The following is an 18692-nucleotide window of genomic DNA, read 5'->3' on the forward strand; positions in this document are numbered from 1 at the left end:
TTGCTGTTTTCGAGGATGCGGAGAGCGGGGCATCTACCTTCACGCGTGGTGGACTTGCGGCTTAGTTCAGCCCCTTTGGTCCTCTTTTTCTGTTCAGTTGTCCAGAGCATCACACACCGACATTCGCTTATCCCCAGAAGTCGCTCTTCTTATGATGAACATCCCAGGCGGCACTTTATCCACACCAAATCAGCAACTTATTCACAGGATATGCGCGGCTGTCAAACAGGCTATTGCTAAAAGATGGAAGGGACCCCCTCCAACCCTCAGTGAAATCCAGTCTAACATATGGCACATCATTAATATGGAGAAGATTACTGCCAAATTGCATGATAGCATGCCAAAGTTCGAGGCTATATGGGAGCCTGTAACGTTCACCCTTTCGCTGTATGGACTTGGTTAAACTTTGTGCCGTTCATATTACGTTTCCAGCCACTAGTGGCCGCCCTTGCCATTCAGAACCTCTCAGACTAATTATCAGGTCCAGCTGCAGTGGCTTACCTGATCAAGTCAGCCTTTATAAACCTGCCCAGCCCTGCAGTCTGGGCCTTGACATTGAAGTTAGAGGACTACGTGTTCCAGTACCTGATTTGTTCCAGTACCTGATTTGTTCCAGTACCTGATTTGTTCCAGTACCTGATTTGTTCCAGTACCTGATTTGTTCCAGTACCTGATTTGTTCCAGTACCTGATTTGTTCCAGTACCTGATTTGTTCCAGTACCTGATTTGTTCCAGAACCTGCCGTGTTCCAGAACCTGCCGTGTTCCAGAACCTGCCGTGTTCCAGAACCTGCCGTGTTCCAGAACCTGCCGTGTTCCAGAACCTGCCGTGTTCCAGAACCTGCCGTGTTCCTGAGTTGTGGCCAGCGCCCCACTAAGTGGACTCCCAAGAGGAGTGCCATGCATCGCGACTCCCAGGATGACTGCCACTAGCGGACTACCCTGGTTGAGTGCCCTGCAAGTGGGCAACCTGCCGTGTGCCCTGCAAGTGGGCAATCTGCCGTGTTCCTGAGTTGCGGCCAGCGCCCCACTAGTGGACTCCCAAGAGGAGTGCCCTGCATCGCGACTCCCAGGATGACTGCCACTAGCGGGCTACCCTGGTTGAGTGCCCTGCAAGTGGGCAACCTGCCGTGTGCCCTGCAAGTGGGCAATCTGCCGTGTTCCTGAGTTGCGGCCAGCGCCCCACTAGTGGACTCCCAAGAGGAGTGCCCTGCATCGCGACTCCCAGGATGACTGCCACTAGTGGACTACCCTGGTTGAGTGCCCTGCAAGTGGGCAACCTGCCGTGTGCCCCGCAAGAGGGCTTCCTGCCGTGCTGTGTGCCCCGCAAGAGGGCTTCCTGCCGTGCTGTGTGCCCCGCAAGAGGGCTTCCTGCCGTGCTGTGTGCCCTGCAAGTGGGCTTCCTGCCGTGTGCCCTGCAAGTGGGCTTCCTGCCGTGTGCCCTGCAAGTGGGCTTCCTGCCGTGTGCCCTGCAAGTGGGCTTCCTGCCGTGTGCCCTGCAATTGGGCTTCCTGCCGTGTGCCCTGCAATTGGGCTTCCTGCCGTGTGCCCTGCAATTGGGCTTCCTGCCGTGTGCCCTGCAATTGGGCTTCCTGCCGTGTGCCCTGCAATTGGGCTTCCTGCCGTGTGCCCTGCAATTGGGCTTCCTGCCGTGTGCCCTGCAATGGGGCTTCCTGCCGTGTGCCCTGCAATGGGGCTTCCTGCCGTGTGCCCTGCAATGGGGCTTCCTGCCGTGTGCCCTGCAATTGGGCTTCCTGCCGTGTGCCCTGCAATTGGGCTTCCTGCCGTGTGCCCTGCAATTGGGCTTCCTGCCGTGTGCCCTGCAATTGGGCTTCCTGCCGTGTGCCCTGCAAATGGGCTTCCTGCCGTGTGCCCTGCAATTGGGCTTCCTGCCGAGAGTGCCCCATTCCGAGGGCTTCCAGCCAAGAGACATTCCTTGCTTCAGTTCTGCTTCCCCTATGAGGTTTGCCCCATCAGTGTGTTCTGTTTGTCTCAGTCTGTAGTCCAAAGGTATGTCTCTGTGTTATGTGTTTTGATTACATGTCTGGTTTGTTCCGTATCTATGTCATGCAGGGATTAGTGTTAGGACCCACCGTCATTGGAGTACTTTGGCGTAGTGGTGGGCTAAGCATACTATGGCCATAAGATGTGACGGAATCTCCAATAGTTATCTAATAGTCCTAGGCTAGTTTCTGTATAGTGTGTCCTGTCTTGTTCATGTATGTTGTATCCCCTGCACCTGGGCTCCTTATCTATCGGTGTCCTCGGTTCGTGACAGAGCCTTAGCTCTCTACGTACCCTGGTCCTAGGCCAGTTCATTCACTGCTCCACCTATAAACCGGCAAAGGAGGTCCTCCTCTTTTTCTTTTTCTCTCCTTTCTTTTCTTCACTCTTTTCTTTTCTCTTCTCTCCTTCTACCCCCTTTCCCTTCCCCCCTGCACGTGAAGTGTTTGCCAGTTGCTTGACTGCTTACCATACTCCCTTTCTTCGGGCGAACACAGCGCCCAATCGGGCTTTGATGTACATGACACTAATCACTGTTGTGCCCGTGTTGCAATTTCATGACAATGTTCGCAGTTTTGTTTTGTTTATACTGTGGTATGCATTCATGTCAATGTATCATGATATGTTTTATGCAACACTTTGGATATGGTGACTGTTGCTTTTTCTATGTCAAAATGCAAATAAAATACTTTAAACAAAAAAAGAATAAAGAAAAATTAAGGGAGTTATAAAAATGAGGATAAAGATCTAGTTCATACTTCGGCTTTTACAGAGAAAGGTTATAAGAAATCCATGTGTGTGTGTGTGTGTGTATATATTAGGGCTGAAACAACTAATCGATAATAATCGATTATGAAAATCGTTGGCAACGAATTTCATCATCGATTAATCTAATCGATTTTTATCGATTATAAAAAGAGGTTTTTTTTCAGAGCAAATGCTCTGAAAAACTCCTCTCCTTATAATAATCCGATCTCAGAGATCGGATTATAACACCGGAATCCAGATCCCCCGCAACGCTGCAGGAGACCTGGATTCCCCTCACTGTCGGCCGGTCTCTCACTTCCGTCTCTCTCCCCCCTCTGACTCCTCCCCCTCCCATACGTCACTCTGCCTCTCTCCCGGCTCCATTACTAACGAGGACTTTCACTGCAGCTTCATAGAAGCCACAGTGTAAGTGAAGTGCAGTAACGGAGGCTGTCTGTGCGATGCAGACACTCACAGGCTGACAGAGAATCATCCTCTCTGTCAGCTGGTGGGGGTCTGCATCGCACAGACAGCCTCAGTTACTGCACTTCACTTACACTGTGGCTTCTATGAAGCTACAGTGTAAGTGAACTGTCAGTAACGGAGCCGGGTAGAGAGGCAGAGCGGTGTATGGGAGGGGGGAGGAGTCAGAAGGGTGTATGGGAGCCACCCTCCCATACACCACTGTGGCTCCTCCCCCTCCCATACGCCTCTCTACCTGGCTCCGTTACTGACAGTAACGGAGGCTGTCTGTGCGATGCAGACCCCCACCAGCTGACAGAGAGGATGATTCTCTGTCAGCCTGTGAGTGTCTGCATCGCACAGACAGCCTCCGTTACTGCACTTCACTTACACTGTGGCTTCTATGAAGCTGCAGTGAAAGTCCTTGTCTAGTGAAGATCCATTGCTGACAGGAGGCAGAGTGGAGTATGGGAGGGGGAGGAGGCAGAGTGGAGTATAGGAGGGGGAGGAGACAGAGTTGTATGGGAGAGGGGAGGAGCCAGAGTGGTTTATGGGAGGGGGGAGGAGGCAGAGTGGAGTATGGGAGGGGGAGGAGCCAAAGTGATGTATGCGAGGGGGAGGAGGCAGAGTGGTGTATGGGAGGGGGAGGAGCCAGAGTGGTGTATGGGAGGGGGAGGAGCCAGCATGGTGTATGGGAGGGGGAGGAGCCAGAGTGGTGTATGGGAGGGGAGGAGCCAGAGTGGTGTATGGGGGGGAGGAGCCAGAGTGGTGTATGGGAGGGGGAGGAGCCAAAGTTGTGTATGGGTGAGTTATAGTGGTGTATGGGGGGTATTATGATTTTCAGGGCATATAGGGGGTATAAGGCATATCGATATTAGGCATATCAGGGGGTCATAAAACATCTGGGGGTAAAAGGTATATCAGGGGCTCAGTTGCATATCACTGGCATATAAGGAGTATAAGGCATATCAGGGGCACAGTGGCATATCAGGGGGCACAGTGGAATCTGGCATATAAGAGGTATAAGGCATATATGGGGGCAGAGTGGCAAGCTGGGGGTCTGATGTGCATAACCGGGGGCAGTTTGGTAAATAAAAAAACTTTAAACAAGGCTTTTTTTCTCATAGTTTTTATTAAATATGAAAAATAGTTAACATATGAATTAATATTTACTAATAACTTTGTATTAAAAACTAGTTTGAGAAGCACCGTGTTTGGGTTCTTGTAGCTTTTATTATTATGTCAGTAAAATAAGAAGGTGAATAGAGAGAGGCCATTGCAATAAAGAGATGAAAGTGTAAATTGTACGTTTTTATTACATTATTTTACATTTTAAAAAATTGCATTTTTTTATCCGATTAATCGATTAATTGTAAAAATAATCGGCCAACTAATCGATTATTAAAATAATCGTTAGTTGCAGCCCTAGTGTGTGTATATATATATATATATATATATATATATATATATATATATATATATATATATATATATATATATATATATATATATATATACATAAAAGTTGTGATTTATTTTTAAATTGGGTCAAGAAAGACAAATCACATATCTAACAGCCGACAATTGGTTTTCCTCCAGTTTCTCTCATTTGTATATGAAGGACTGTGTTTTTAATTTTTGTACCCTTTATGACCGAGGCTGTTCTGTGGTGTTTCTACTGTTTGTGTTTAGCTATAATCTCTCTCATCACACCTATCACACAAAACACCTCACTTAATAACACTCACTCCCCATCACTGGCCAATGTGGCTATTACTGTATATTAGGATCTGTAAAGCTTTGCTGTTTCCCGTGCATGAGAATGAAATGGCAGGGGGAAGTGGCTGTAGGTGGTTAGCCTGCTGTGATGTAATACATAGAGGAGAGGCTTTGGAGGAATGTCAGGACTCAGTTTCTAGGAAACTGGTATTTCAATAAACTTTCAATAGAGTGTGTCAGGACCCCGCTCCCGCCACTCGGAGGATTCAGGTGTTGGCCTGGAGAATCTTGAATCTCTTGCGGGTTGGAGCATCACAGTTTCACTATTCCAAAACAAAGAAGCAGAGGCTCAGCACTCAAATGATAAGGTGAGTTTATTTCACGCAGGCAACGTTTCGACGCACAGGTCTTTCTCAAGCCTGAGTTCTAGTGCTGATTTAGGCTTGAGAAAGACCTGTGCGTCAAAACGTTGCCTGCGTGAAATAAACCTTATCATTTGAGTGCTGAGCCTCTGCTTCTTTGTTTTGGATTTATTGAGGGACTTGGTGGTACCCTGGCTCGTGCACCATTTCACTGCTGAGTGCTGCATCCCAACCTTTCTTTTTGTGTATGCAGTTTCACTATTCTAAGACAACTGTCATGAGTAAGCCTGGCAGACCTGACAACCAGATCTGTGTTCCATCTTACGTCCTGACTATTGGTGTATGCTGGCAGGCCCTCCCTGGGCGATGTCTAGATAGAGAGGTGCTCCTGAGATGTTGGACATCACAGGAAGGTAATGTTTAAATTGTATTTTGTTTGGGCACATTAACATTTTTTACTAGATAGTGTGAGCAGAACCGCAGAGCTGCACAGATCTTCCTCCTGAACACTGTGTGAACAGACACAAGGAGATTGATGCAGGTTCCAGGACAGGTTTTACCGAGTGGGGTGCTCTCCAGGCCCGTAGAGGTTTCTTTCTTTTTTTTTTGTTTCCAGTTTCTCAATGCATCAGGATGCTCTTTGGGTTTAAAGATGTGCGTTTTATGTTGTAAGGTTTTTGTTGTATTTGTAAATCGTTGGGGCGCAAGTACATACAGGGATGTTGTACCGGGGATGTTGTCACCGGCTCAAATAATACAAATGTATAAAGCGAAGCCTACCAAACAGGTGTGAGCATGCTGTAACATGCATACAAAAAACAAAAACTGTTTTTGTAGCAGTATCTACATTTCATAGACCTTATTGATGTTAATTGCTTGCTTGTTATTTTTCATGAAAATGCAATATAAATTTTAAAAAAGTATGTAAAATGGTCTCCACTTCAGCACTGGATCTCTGCAGGAAAATAATATACTTTGCTGTCTTTAAAGCTACTCAAGGACACATCTTAGAGTTTTAAATCTACTTAAGCTGGTATAAAGATTAAAACCACATGACCTAAATCAGCACTAGAACTCATCTAAAAAAATAAATATGTGGCATATATACAGGGCCGGCCCGACGACGCGGGGTCCGACGACGTCGACGCCGCCGCGGGGTCCGCTGCCGCCTCCTCTGGACCTAGATTAAAACATCGGGTTTTTTTTAGTTTGAAGGGGCAGAGGAGGGGGTAGTTTGAAGGGGCAGAGGGGGGGTAGTGAGGGGGGGCGCCGGAGGAGTAGTTCGCACAGGGCGCCAGAACACCTAAGGCCGGCTCTGCATATATACATATAGGTTAGCTCACATTAGGCAAATTTAGATTCACAAGGAAAAAATGTTTGCGCTTTAAAAACTTTAATGATGACTAAAAGAAAAAAAGTATTGGTGGGAGACTCTCAGCGTGTAGTAAAGGAGGAAGAACGCAGACAGTCTGCACAGCACATGTACAGACCTGTTAGGTGGAATCTGGAATCTCATGAAATAAACATCGCATGCACCTGGTTTCCGGTTGCAATCTATGCTGACCATTTCATGATCATCTTGCGGAGAGAAATATCATTGCAGTTGCTGTGCACTAGTGCTCCCAAGAGGCTCAGTCATACCCATTTGAAAAAAAATGTACATTAATAAAGCTCAGATAGAGAATCAGTGGACACGCACACACACACACACACAAAGCAGTCAATCAGTGGCAGGAACGTTCTCTCATTGAAATCAAGGGGAGGACTTTCCACACATGCGCGCAGGTATATGAGGAGTGCAAACAGGGAAAAGAAAAAATGTCGGTGCGGTAAGCTAGACTCAGGCTCAAATAATACAAATGTATAATATGAGGCCTATCAAACAATGTGAGCATGCTGCAAATACAGTGTATTGGTTGTACAATGTATACAAAAAACAAAATACTGTCTGCGCTTCTTACCCTAATAAAGTTGGCAACAAATATATAAACATAATATAAATGAGACAGACAGTATTTTGTTTTTTGTATATGAGGAGTGCACTGCTGTGCACTCCCAAGAGGCTCAGTCAACCCCATTTGAACATCATGTACATTAATCCAGTAGATAATCATTGGATACACACAAACAACAAGCTTACTTCTGTCAGGTGGCAAGGGCAAGCCATTGTGCTACTAGTTCAGGATACCGTGACCCTGATAAGTGCCTGCCTCCCTGATTCTGCTGTTTCTGTGCTGTTCTGCGCCTGACACATACACTGTCTATATTTTGCTTTGTCAAACTAAGGAAGTGGACAGAACATCTGAAAACCCCTGTCTGCGTTGATAGAGACTGCTGATGCTGTATAACTACGTCATCTTGCCATGGTATATAGTCTAGAGTGACAGGTCCAGGGGAGTGGTAAAAATCTTTACGTTTAAATCTATTGCTTGTGTCTGAGATGGACCCCATTGAAACTGTTTTTGTTATGTGATTAACTCATACACAACAAATGTCCCTTTGTCCCATTCCATAGTAAGGAAGGCATACAGACAGACTAAAAGTTTTGGGTCCTAAAGAGGGATACTTAGGAGTTATCCTTTAACATACATGCAATAAAACCCAAATCTTATTTTATAGGCAAATAATGTCGCAATATGAGTGAGCAAAGGAGACCAAAAATGATTGAGTCATTTGTATAGATACATTTCTGTGCATTAATATGTACCTGTCAACATAATAAACAAAATAAAGTGTTCAGGAAACACGGTATATAGCAAGCAAATATCTCTCTGTATATGCAAATATAGAACACCTAGATCAATACAAAGGCAAAGGGTTTTCCTAACAAAACCACATTCAAACAACATTTGAAACTGCCAATCAAGACAGGTCTTTGACAAGGCTCTTTATGTGGATTTATGGCTTGTTGATAGCAACTGATTATATAATCTAGGCCCAGGACGTGATTTGTTTTTGCAAATTATCCACACTTTCTGTTGTTTCCATACACATTATTTTGACTTTTAGGGATGCTTAACATTGTGACACACTCATACCTACAAAACATTCCAAGCTTCTAGAAAACAGAAATACAAGAGGCATCCGTATGCCAATGTTTCCCCCATGATGCCTCTTTTATAGTTATCTGTGGCCTCCAGCCCTTATCAAATCTACTAGTCCAATCCAAGTGACCAGTACTGATCTTTTAACAGGTGTCTTTGTCAGGGTATGTTAGTGTGAGTGCCTGGGTATGTTAGTATGTGTGTGTCTGGGTATGTTAGTGAGTGTGTATATGTGAGTATTTTAGTGTGTGAACATGTGTCGTTGTTGTAGGATGTTAAGGTGAGTGTATATGGCTATTTTAGTATATGAACATGTGTATTTATCTAGGTATGTTAGTATGTGTGTGCTTGGGTATGTTTGTGAATGTGTGTGTGTAGGGGGGATTTTAATGTGTGAACATATGTCTGGTGATGTTAGTATTTGTATGGTAGTGTGTGTACACGTGTCTTTAGGTATTTTAGTATGTGTGTGACTTGTTGTGTTAGTTTGAGTGTCTGGGTATGTTTGTATCAGTAAACAGGGAAAAGAAAAAATGTCGGTGCGCTAAGCTAGTCACAGGCTCAAATAATACAAATGTGTAATACGAGGCCTACCAAACAGGTGTAAGCATGCTGCAAGAAACAGTGTATTGGCTGTACAAAGTATACAAGAAACAAAAACTGTCTGCGCTTCTTACCCTAATAAAGTTGGCAACAAATATATAAACATAATATAAATGAGAGGTTTTGGTTATATGTATTGGCCAAAGCATAATTAAGCTCACCCGCCACGTGGCGGGTGAGCTTAATTATGCTTTGGCCAATTCATATAACCAAAACCTCTCATTTATATTATGTTTATATGTTTGTATCAGTGTCTGGTTGTGAACATTAGTGTCAAGTGTTTGCAGGGGCGGGCTGGGCCGGGGGGCAGGGGGGCAATTGCCCCCCAGGCCGCCCTAAATCTGGGCCGGTGGGCCGGACGGACGACATTCAATGCGGCTGTGGCCGCAAAGTTAAAAACTAAGCGGCCGCGAGCAGGATTGAGTGCGGTCATCATGCGTACCTGGCGGGGGGGAGGGGGCCGTCCGCCCCGCCTGCCGCTCATCTCAGGGGTGCCACCATGCCGGCACGCCTTCAGAAACGATGCGCGCAGCAACTGTGGCTGTGCGCCGAGACTTGATGTCAAATCCCGGCGCACAACACTGAAGCCACGCCCACCGTATTCCGCGCTCAGTGCACAGGACAGGAAGAAGAAGAGGAGGAAAAGTGAGAGTGAAAGAAGAAAAGGTAGGAGAGAGTGGATTAGTAAGTGTGTGAGAGTGATGGGTGTTATGCTGAATGTAAGTGTGTGAGAGTGATGGGTGTTATGCTGAATGTAAGTGTGTGAGAGTGATGGGTGTTATGCTGAATGTAAGTGTGTGAGAATGATGGGTGTTATGCCTAATGTAAGTGTGTGAGAGTGATGGGTGTTATGCTGAATGTAAGTGTGTGAGAGTGATGGGTGTTATGCTGAATGTTTGTGAATGAGGGTTTCAGATAGCATGGATGTGTAAGTTTTGGGGGATAGCTTGGCATAGGGAGTCCGTAATCACATTCCTTTCATGCTCAGATTTCAGCATGTAGTGGCTGCCTAGGCATGATAGGAGTGTGATTGCTGTTCTAAATTATTTTTTGGTCCAACTTCGGTGTGTTAACACTTTTATTGGACAGAATAATTCAATGACAGTATTAATATATATATATATATATATATATATATAATTGCAAACAGCAGTCACACTCCTATCATGCTAAGTCAGCCAGCACATGCTAGAACCTGGGCATGATAGGATTGTGATTGTTGTTATATATATGTGTGTGTGTATATGTATATATATATATATGTTAATATTGTTGTTGATTTTTTTGTCTAATTTTGGTGTTACTTTTAATAAAGTATTTTAAAGTTTTTTTTTTTTTTTCAGTTTTCGCCAAGTGAATGCTGAATTTTTAGTTTCAGTCCAGAATTTTCATTTCGGTGCATCCCTACTATATACTATGCCAGTCACTAAAGTGTTAGGCCTACACCTCATCAATGTTTGGCTTAGTATATAGTGATAGGGGTTGTCAGTGTCTGGCTCAATGTATAGGCACACATTGACCGTGGTGCTGCGTAATCCCTAAGTATATAATGATAACAGTTATGCTGTACCCCTGTCAATGTTTGCCTAACCATAGAAACTATGCAGTTTTAAAGTGTGTGTGTGTGTGTGGGGGGGGGTGCCACATACAGGGTCTGCCACAGGTGCCAAATACTCTAGGTACGCCCCTGCATCATGCGGCTGTCAGACCCAACGGCCATGCCTCAGCTCCTCTTCCCACGTCTTAAAAGGGGTGTGATGAAGAGCTGAGGCATGCGGTGCATGCACGCCGGCCCCTTTAATTTCATTAGGCGCTGGTGGAGTGACTGCCGCACGACGGCCACTTTCAATGTCGCTCGCAGCCGCTTTGATGGTGCAATGGGCCAGTTGACTAGACTTGCCCCCCAGGCCTTAGGCTGCCAGCCCTCCCCTGAGTGTTTGTGTGTGATAGTGCTGAATGTCTGGGTGCCTGGGTTAGTGTAAGTGCCCCTCCCAAGGTCAGGCTCTGGATCCACCCTTGCTTGGGTCTCCTTAAATTACTGCATATTTGCATATAGTTCATTGATTTAATGATATTAAATGTGTTTCAGGTGATATCTCATACAGTATATGTACATGTGTTATTTAGCCTGCTTTTTTACAACCAATGTCAGCAACAGTGTTGCTCTTTAAAATCCTGGTGCTGCAACTTGGCCGGCAGAGACCACTGGTCTCCCTGCTCCAACAGCTAAAGGTCAGTACAAGTGACTTTATTGGTCGTTTGTACAGATTGGTTGATGCCAGACGAGCCCCCTGCTGGTGACCAATAGAGTCGCTTGTACAGACTTTTAAAATCCTGGTGTTGCCCCTTAACGGGCTTTGAGCAACTTTGCATGTTGGGTTCTGAACCCGCTCATTTACTATCTCGGCTATACTCTCTGCTGCAGGAGGCCTATGGGCACTCTAAGCCCTTTTATTTCAGTCTGTGGGAACGGGACTTACAAATCTCCTTGTCTGATGCTGATTGGGACAAGGTATTACAGCTCAGTCACAAAGGTGCCATTGCCAGTCTGGTACAGGAGTGTAACTACAAGCTCCTGTCCCGCTGGTACAAAGTTCCGGCTGAATTACATCGTTTTCTCCCCCAAATTTCCCCCCTTTGTTGGAGGTGCGGGGCCGAGGACGGCACCTATAGGCACATATGGTGGGACTGCGCTGATATCCGTCCCTTTTGGCAGGCTGTTGTGAAGGTCATTCAGGATGTTATCGATCCCGACTGTGTGGCCTCTCCCCAGGGTCTCCTCTTACACCACACACACTCCTCCTTCACCTCCTATAAAAAATCATTGACCATACACCTGATTCAAGCGGCGAAGGCCGTTATCCCCCGGTTCTGGAAAACCCGCGCCCCCCCCCACTGTCTGCTTGGGTAGCGAGGGTTAACTTTCTGTCTCACATGGAGGACTTGGTGGCCTCTGCTCAGGGCCGTGAATATGCCAATGGGCTCAAATGGCTCCCATGGTCGACTTTCGTCTCCTCTCCTCGCGTAGTGGACCTTTATCTTTCGCACTAATTATGGTCGCCTCACGGTGTGGCTGGTGGGTCGATACTACTTTCGGGACTCTCCTAGTCTTCCGCTTTCGGGCCCTTGGGTCTGCGCTAATATACATTTTGTTTTCGGATGTGTTATCTCCCTGGAGCATGGTTATGTTTTTTCTTTTTTGTTTGTTCTTTTCCACTCACTGTTTATCTTGGAATAACGACATTGTAACATGTGTATTGCTATAATGTTTATTTTGATACTTTTCTGCTCGCTGCATTGCTGCTGGGTCGTACTGCGGTTACGGATAACGCTGGCTCGGTCATTGTATCTCTGCCTATCGCGGTTTTTGATGTATTTTCGGACGCTATGTGACCCGCATTTATATGCTCCTTTGAAACTATGTACTCATGTTGCTTTTGACCTACTTTGTACCGATATACTTGATATGTCCACTGTCATTTTATCGTCTGCTTTGTCAATAAACGGTGTTGTTATTAAAATCCTGGTGTTGCAACTTGGCTGGCAGAGACCACTGGTCTCCCTGCTCCAACAGTTAAAGGTCCGTACAAGCGAGTTTATTGGTTGATGCCAGAGGAGGCCCCTGCAGGGGACCAATAGAGTCGTTCGCACGGCCCCTGACAGCGAACCTACGGATTTTCGCTTCCATCAACCCATGAAATGCTGTGTAGATAAGGTAGGTTCGATGGGGAAGGGACCAGGGAGATTAATAAACGAAGACGAAGATTCTTTGTGTTGTGCGTCTCCTCGTCTTCGTCTACCTTTTGCCGCCGTCATGTTCGTATGTTCGGTATTCGGGCTGAACAACGAAAACGCACACTTCGTGTCCGTTTTCATGTTCGCCCGAATACGAATGCACAATTCTAATTATTATTGGCTCCACTTCCGTAGTTAAACATACAGAGATCAAAAATATGATGTTTACCTCATTCTGAAATGGGATCAGGACAGCATACAGTTGGTCGAGGCACACAGACCTAAAATAATCACAAAGACAACTCAGTTACCTTAGGGTGTCCGCTCTCCCCCCTTAAAAAAATAAAATAAAATAAAAATACACACACACACATATACAGTGAAGGAAAAAATTACAGTATTTGAACCGCTGTTGATTCTGTACATTTGCCTACTGAAAAATACATGATCAGTCTATAATTTTAATGGTAGGTTTATTTGAACACTGAGAGACAGAATAACTACAAAAATAAAATCCAGAATAACAGATTTCAAAAAGAGTTTAAATTAATTAGCATTTTACTTAGTGAAATAGGTATTTGATCCCCTATCAATCAGCCAGATGTCTGGCTCCCAGATGTCTTTTATACAGGTGACGAGCTGAGATTAGGAGCACTCTCTTAAAGGGGGAATACAACCAATAGGAAACGAGAATGACATCATCGCGAGCGGCCCAAGTGAATAGCGTTGTTGCGCACGTCATTCTACTGATGTACCACGTCAGCGTGCACAGTAACCCTCCTCACCTGTTGTTTCTGTAATTGTTACATTCAGGGCCGGCCGAAGACTTAACGCCGCCTGGGGCGAAGTTTAAAACGCCGCCCCCCCCGCCGACGCCGGGGGGGCATTTTAAACTTCGCCGACGCCATAACCCCCCCCCGGTACTTACCTTTAAACAGTCCTGCGGCGAGTCTCCCTGCTCTGCCACGGTGCCGGCTTGTAATGCTGAGCGCCGGAAATTGACGTCACGTCCGGCGCTCTGCATTACAAGCCGGCACCGGGACCGAACAGGGAGACTCGCCGCAGAGGAGAGAGAGAGAGGGGCGCCGAGCGGGTAAGCGAAAACCACTCGGTGCCCCTCTCTCTCTCTCTCCCGCTTCAAAAAACAAAAAAAAAGTGCTTGGGGCGGCAAAGTGCCGCCCCTTCTAAAGTGCCGCCTGGGGCAATTGCCCCAGTCTGCCCCATTATAGGGCCGGCCCTGGTTACATTGTATACTACTTATTATGTCCTGTCTACCCATTGTACAGCACTACGGATTATGATGGCGCTATATAAAATATCAAATAATAATCTTCATGATTAACCCCTTAATGACAAGACCGTTTCTTACCCGTAGTACATTGTGGGACAATGGCTCTTTTAACATTTTTCAGTGTTGCGGTTTAGCTGTGATTTTCTTTTTTCTCATTTCGTGCACCCACACACATTATATATTGGTTTTTTTTTTCAGGACAAACAGGGCTTTCTTTAGATACCATTATTTTTATCATACTATATAATTTACTATAAAATAATGATAAAATATGGTGATTTTTTTTGTTAAAAAATGACTTTTTCTCACTTTTTTTAAAATAAACTTTTACTCATCTGCAATAACTAATGAAAAAATCTGTTAAATAGATTCTACTATTTGTCCTGAGTTCAGAAATACCCATTGTTTTTATGTTTTTTTTTTCTTGCTTTTTTTCTGCACGTTATATGTTTGTCAAAACCATTTTTCCCCAAAGCTGGTCATTCTGCCCCATGTGCTACTTCGGGTATCTTTGAAGCCGGCCAATGAAATGTACCCCTTCAAACCATATATTATTAAAAACTAGACACCCCAAGGTATTTCAAATGCTGGTATTTTAACCATTTCCATGCACTAATTCTACCATCAGCCTTTGTCAAACTTTATGGTAGTATACAAATTTTTGTACCCCAGGTATAAATTCACCGCTCCTGGTATATGTTACTGTCAACACCCCAATATGTGTTCCGCAACATCTCCTGAGCGCAGTGATACCCCACATGCATGGGTTTGTTAGGTTGTTCAGGGACTAAAAGGCCCTTTTTGAGAGGTGTGCATTTTTTGCCATTTAGACATCTGGTCAGTCTGTGCCCACGTCTCATACTTGGGACATCTTTGAAGCCGGCCAATTCAATTTACCACATCAAATCATACATTTTTTTAGGACTAGGCACCCTATGAGCATTTATAATCCCAATATTTTAACCCTTTCCATGTGAGAATTTTTCTGAAGCTATGGCGTGAATTATAAAAAATGTATTTTTGTTCATCTTTTTTGGTGACATTGGGGAATTTTTACGTTACCATATTTTTTTAAAAAAATGTTTTTTAACTTATCTCACTGATTAGTGAGCTGGGCTCCATTGATCTGCAGGAAGAGCTCAAGAGTTCTCGAGAGGGTCTGGATAGACCCTCTGTGAACTCATTCAGTTCTCTGTTGTTGACGCCATCTTGTGAATGGCGGCAACGTCATTTGCATGATTGTACTTGTGGTTGCTCTTCGGAGCAATCACAAGGCTATCAGGGTAGGGGGGTTGTGTTGCTACATGCCTCGATATCAAGGCACATCAGCAACACCGTTTATGCTTAGGAAGCGATTCCCATCGCTTCCTAAGCTGTTTTAGCCTGCCGACATTTTTCTTGCGGATCCACGGTCAGCCTCACTTGTGAGGCTTCCGTGGATGCTGCAAAGCCCCAGATCTCTGCGTTTCCGCGGCGATGCAACATGTAAGGGCATTGTCGTTATCACGTTGCACCGCAAGCCCGTACATGCACAGGCTTTGTCGTTAAGGGGTTAATGCAAAAGGGTTACATTTAAGAAAATAACTTGCGCCCTCAGGGATCTTACATTACAAAACACTTTGGTTGTTTTTCTACAGGAACCAGAGTTCCGGGATGGGAGGGCTCCTGGACTCTCAGATGCCATTTTTCCCTTGGGCTTCTTTGCAAACTCAGACGGTTCCAAATCTCAAGGATTTGCAATCATCTTCTTCCAAAATGTGCCCTTTGCCTTTCATGTCAAGGCGCAATGGAAATACCCTCTGATCACAGTTGCAATCTACTTGCACAGTAAAATAGGTTAATCATATTGAAATGACTAATTGTATAAGTATATGAGATAGGAATGCACCACCCCAGAAATATAAGGGTTTTTTTTATTTCTCCCTTCATTCGTAATAAACTCATTTACTATATCATTAAACATTGTGGCTTAAATTCATAAAGCTTCCGCACTAGCATTTCACACAAATGATATAGTAAATAAATACACCAATGTATATCATAAACCAAACCCAAAGTGCTTTGAATACATACAAATACACATGATAAACAATACATATACCAAAATCACATCATATAAGAAGCTCAAATAAAATGTTTTTCGCATGAAGTTGTAAGGGACATAAGAATACTAAATAATAAAACCATACTAAAATAAAGACACGCACACTGAAATTTGGATGAATCAGGCCGTGGCTTTTATTTAGTTTCACCAATTTTTTTTATTTAGTATTTAGTTTCACCAATATAACAAAACCATATACCGTAACCGTAAGCCCAGAGCACCATATAAACCTTTAAACCTTGCCAACCGCCCTGAAAGCCAGCCAGCATATCAATAATTACAGTTCACCCATAGGGCAACTTTACCCCGATAAAAGCCACGACAATAAAGAAAACATAAGGGTGGGTGGGAGGTCGCATCTTCATCAGCTCTTCCATGCTGACTCTTCGGTTCACCACTTCGCTACCGCTCACCAGACTCTACGGTCAGTGCAGTAATCGCTCAGTGGATCGCCAGGTAAGTGATAAAGCCCCTCAGAACGCACCTATTTATAGGTGCAATTCCCGTCCTTTAGCGCGGCGCGAGGCACCCGCGCAGACACTAAAAGGCAGCACGAGCCACTCAAAAAGAGCGGCAATGCGCTAGCGCAGGCGCAAATGAAAATAAAGTTATATAACCTATTTTTTTTTTTTTTTACATAACCACTAACCTGACCTTTCTGTGACCTATCTGCCTAACCTGCCCAATACTGTATAAACCCTACCTTGTCCCCACAACCTCATGTCAGCCTGCCCTATTTGTTCAGGCTTTATCATAACAATCAATACCAAGCACCAAAGTCCTTATAATGATCTGAACACAAACTATATGTAACAATCAATATTCATTAAAAATGATTTCTTACTCGACGTGATTGATGTCTGCACAACATTTTGCACGCAAAAGGTTTTACCCTGGCGCTTGTTATTTTTGTGTTGTTGCGAAGTGATATTGACATACCTGGGAACTCTCCGGGTGAAACAACGCTTCTCTGGGTCAACACCCGAATCCTAAAACTTACACTGACAGGCCTTCCTCGTTGATGGCTGGAGAGAACTACAACCTTGCCAGAAACACTTTACTTTTCACCCAACTGGCCTATTTCTTCATACCACCCGCTTAAAATAACTGGTACAATTACTTAGATTGACCACATCCTCTCATTGCCGTTGCAATGACAATATTTAGAGGATCAAGGAATCACTCCTTATTTGAACACTTCTCATAACTGATGAAAACACTGCACTCATACTTTGAGGACAACACACCGACAGACATTTCCCTGAAAGTTACATTAATGATGTATAGTATAGTTTTTGGTGAGGAGGCACTCGAATGGCCTACACAGAGCCCTGACATTAACCCCACAGACAACTTTGGGATGAACTGGAATGGAGATTGCGAGCCAGGCAGTCTTGTGCAAAATCAGTGCCTGACCTCACAAATGCTCTACTGGATGGGCAAGAAACACTCCAAAATTTTGTGGAAATCCTCCCCAGAAGAGTGGAAGCTGTTATAGCTGCAAAAGGGTGACCGACTACATATTAATGGTTTTGGAATGGGACGTCAAACAAGCTACTACAGGTGTGATGGTCAGGTGTCCACATACTTCTACCCACATAGTATATAAACACAGTATATTTCCATTTAATACAAATCACCCAAAATATAATTATTTACTAGATTTGGAAACCATCTCATACACATAGGATTTTCAACTTTGGAAATATCAGGGCAAATATTGCAAGGTACTCATGACCTTTTCCAAGCTGTAAATATTCAAATTTGGAATACTAGCACTTAAACATGAATAGGTGAGACAGAAACCAAAACTGCTCAGCAATGGTATGTGTTTCTGGAAAATCAACCATCTAGGTTCATTTTGTCACTTTTCATGCACCGTTTCACCACCGGTTTCTTCCAAACTTTGAGACAAACAAAATACACATTTTTCATAGACTGTTTGCAAAATTGGTGTGGAGTGGATTTCTTACACAAGATATGCGAAACCGCTAAAAAGATTATATATAAAAAAACATATAAATAAAAAAGTTTTGTTTTTTTTTAGATTGTGTTCTTGCTTCCTTCGTCATTCTCTTTAAAGTTGCAATAATAAAAAACATGCACAAAAAAGTAGAACCGGCTAACATACCATCTTTGTAAAGATCAAGGGGTTATTATAAAAGTCTAATTTATTTATAGTTTACAAAATTTCTTTTAACTTTGTAACATTATAACACCTTTTCTGTCTCTCTACTTCACAGTCATTGTGTTTGACCTAGAGGCAAAGACAATGCTTATACGAATTATCTTGGTCACGTGAAATTGATTTCTGTGATTTCTATGATTATTGATATTGTTAATTTTCACTACCCCCTCCCCTATTGTAATGACAGTAAGAAGTCTGCTGGCACTCTATACCTAAATGTAACATAAATAAATGAAAAAGGTGATAAGGCACTAAGTGGAATAAGTGTAGATAATTGAATGCAGCTCACTAAGTCAAGTAGATAAACCGCTATCTATGTTTAAATGATACAAGCAGCACAAAAAACACAATTTTTAAGAGTAATACATCGCTTCTTGGCCTTTTGGTTAAGATCAAGTGAATACCTGTGAGACAGGAAAAGCTTGGTCATCTGG

General features: G+C 44.1%; 1 protein-coding gene across 2 annotated transcripts in view; it reads right to left on the reverse strand.

Annotated features, from left to right (window-relative positions):
• The window catches only part of B4GALNT1 (beta-1,4-N-acetyl-galactosaminyltransferase 1), a 48537-nt gene that overhangs the window by 21230 nt on the left and 8615 nt on the right, over nt 1-18692 (reverse strand). The window contains exon 2 of one of the 2 annotated variants that reach the window (XM_053455775.1): nt 12905-12956. The exons of the other annotated variant lie outside the window; for it this stretch is intronic. Coding sequence (XP_053311750.1) covers nt 12905-12909 — 5 coding nt within the window. The 5' untranslated portion in view covers nt 12910-12956. The remainder of the gene's footprint in view (nt 1-12904; nt 12957-18692) is intronic. 2 annotated transcript variants of the gene reach the window in all.

This window comes from Spea bombifrons, chromosome 2 (assembly GCF_027358695.1).
Source record: "Spea bombifrons isolate aSpeBom1 chromosome 2, aSpeBom1.2.pri, whole genome shotgun sequence".
In the NCBI taxonomy this organism is placed as follows: Eukaryota; Metazoa; Chordata; class Amphibia; order Anura; family Pelobatidae; genus Spea; species Spea bombifrons.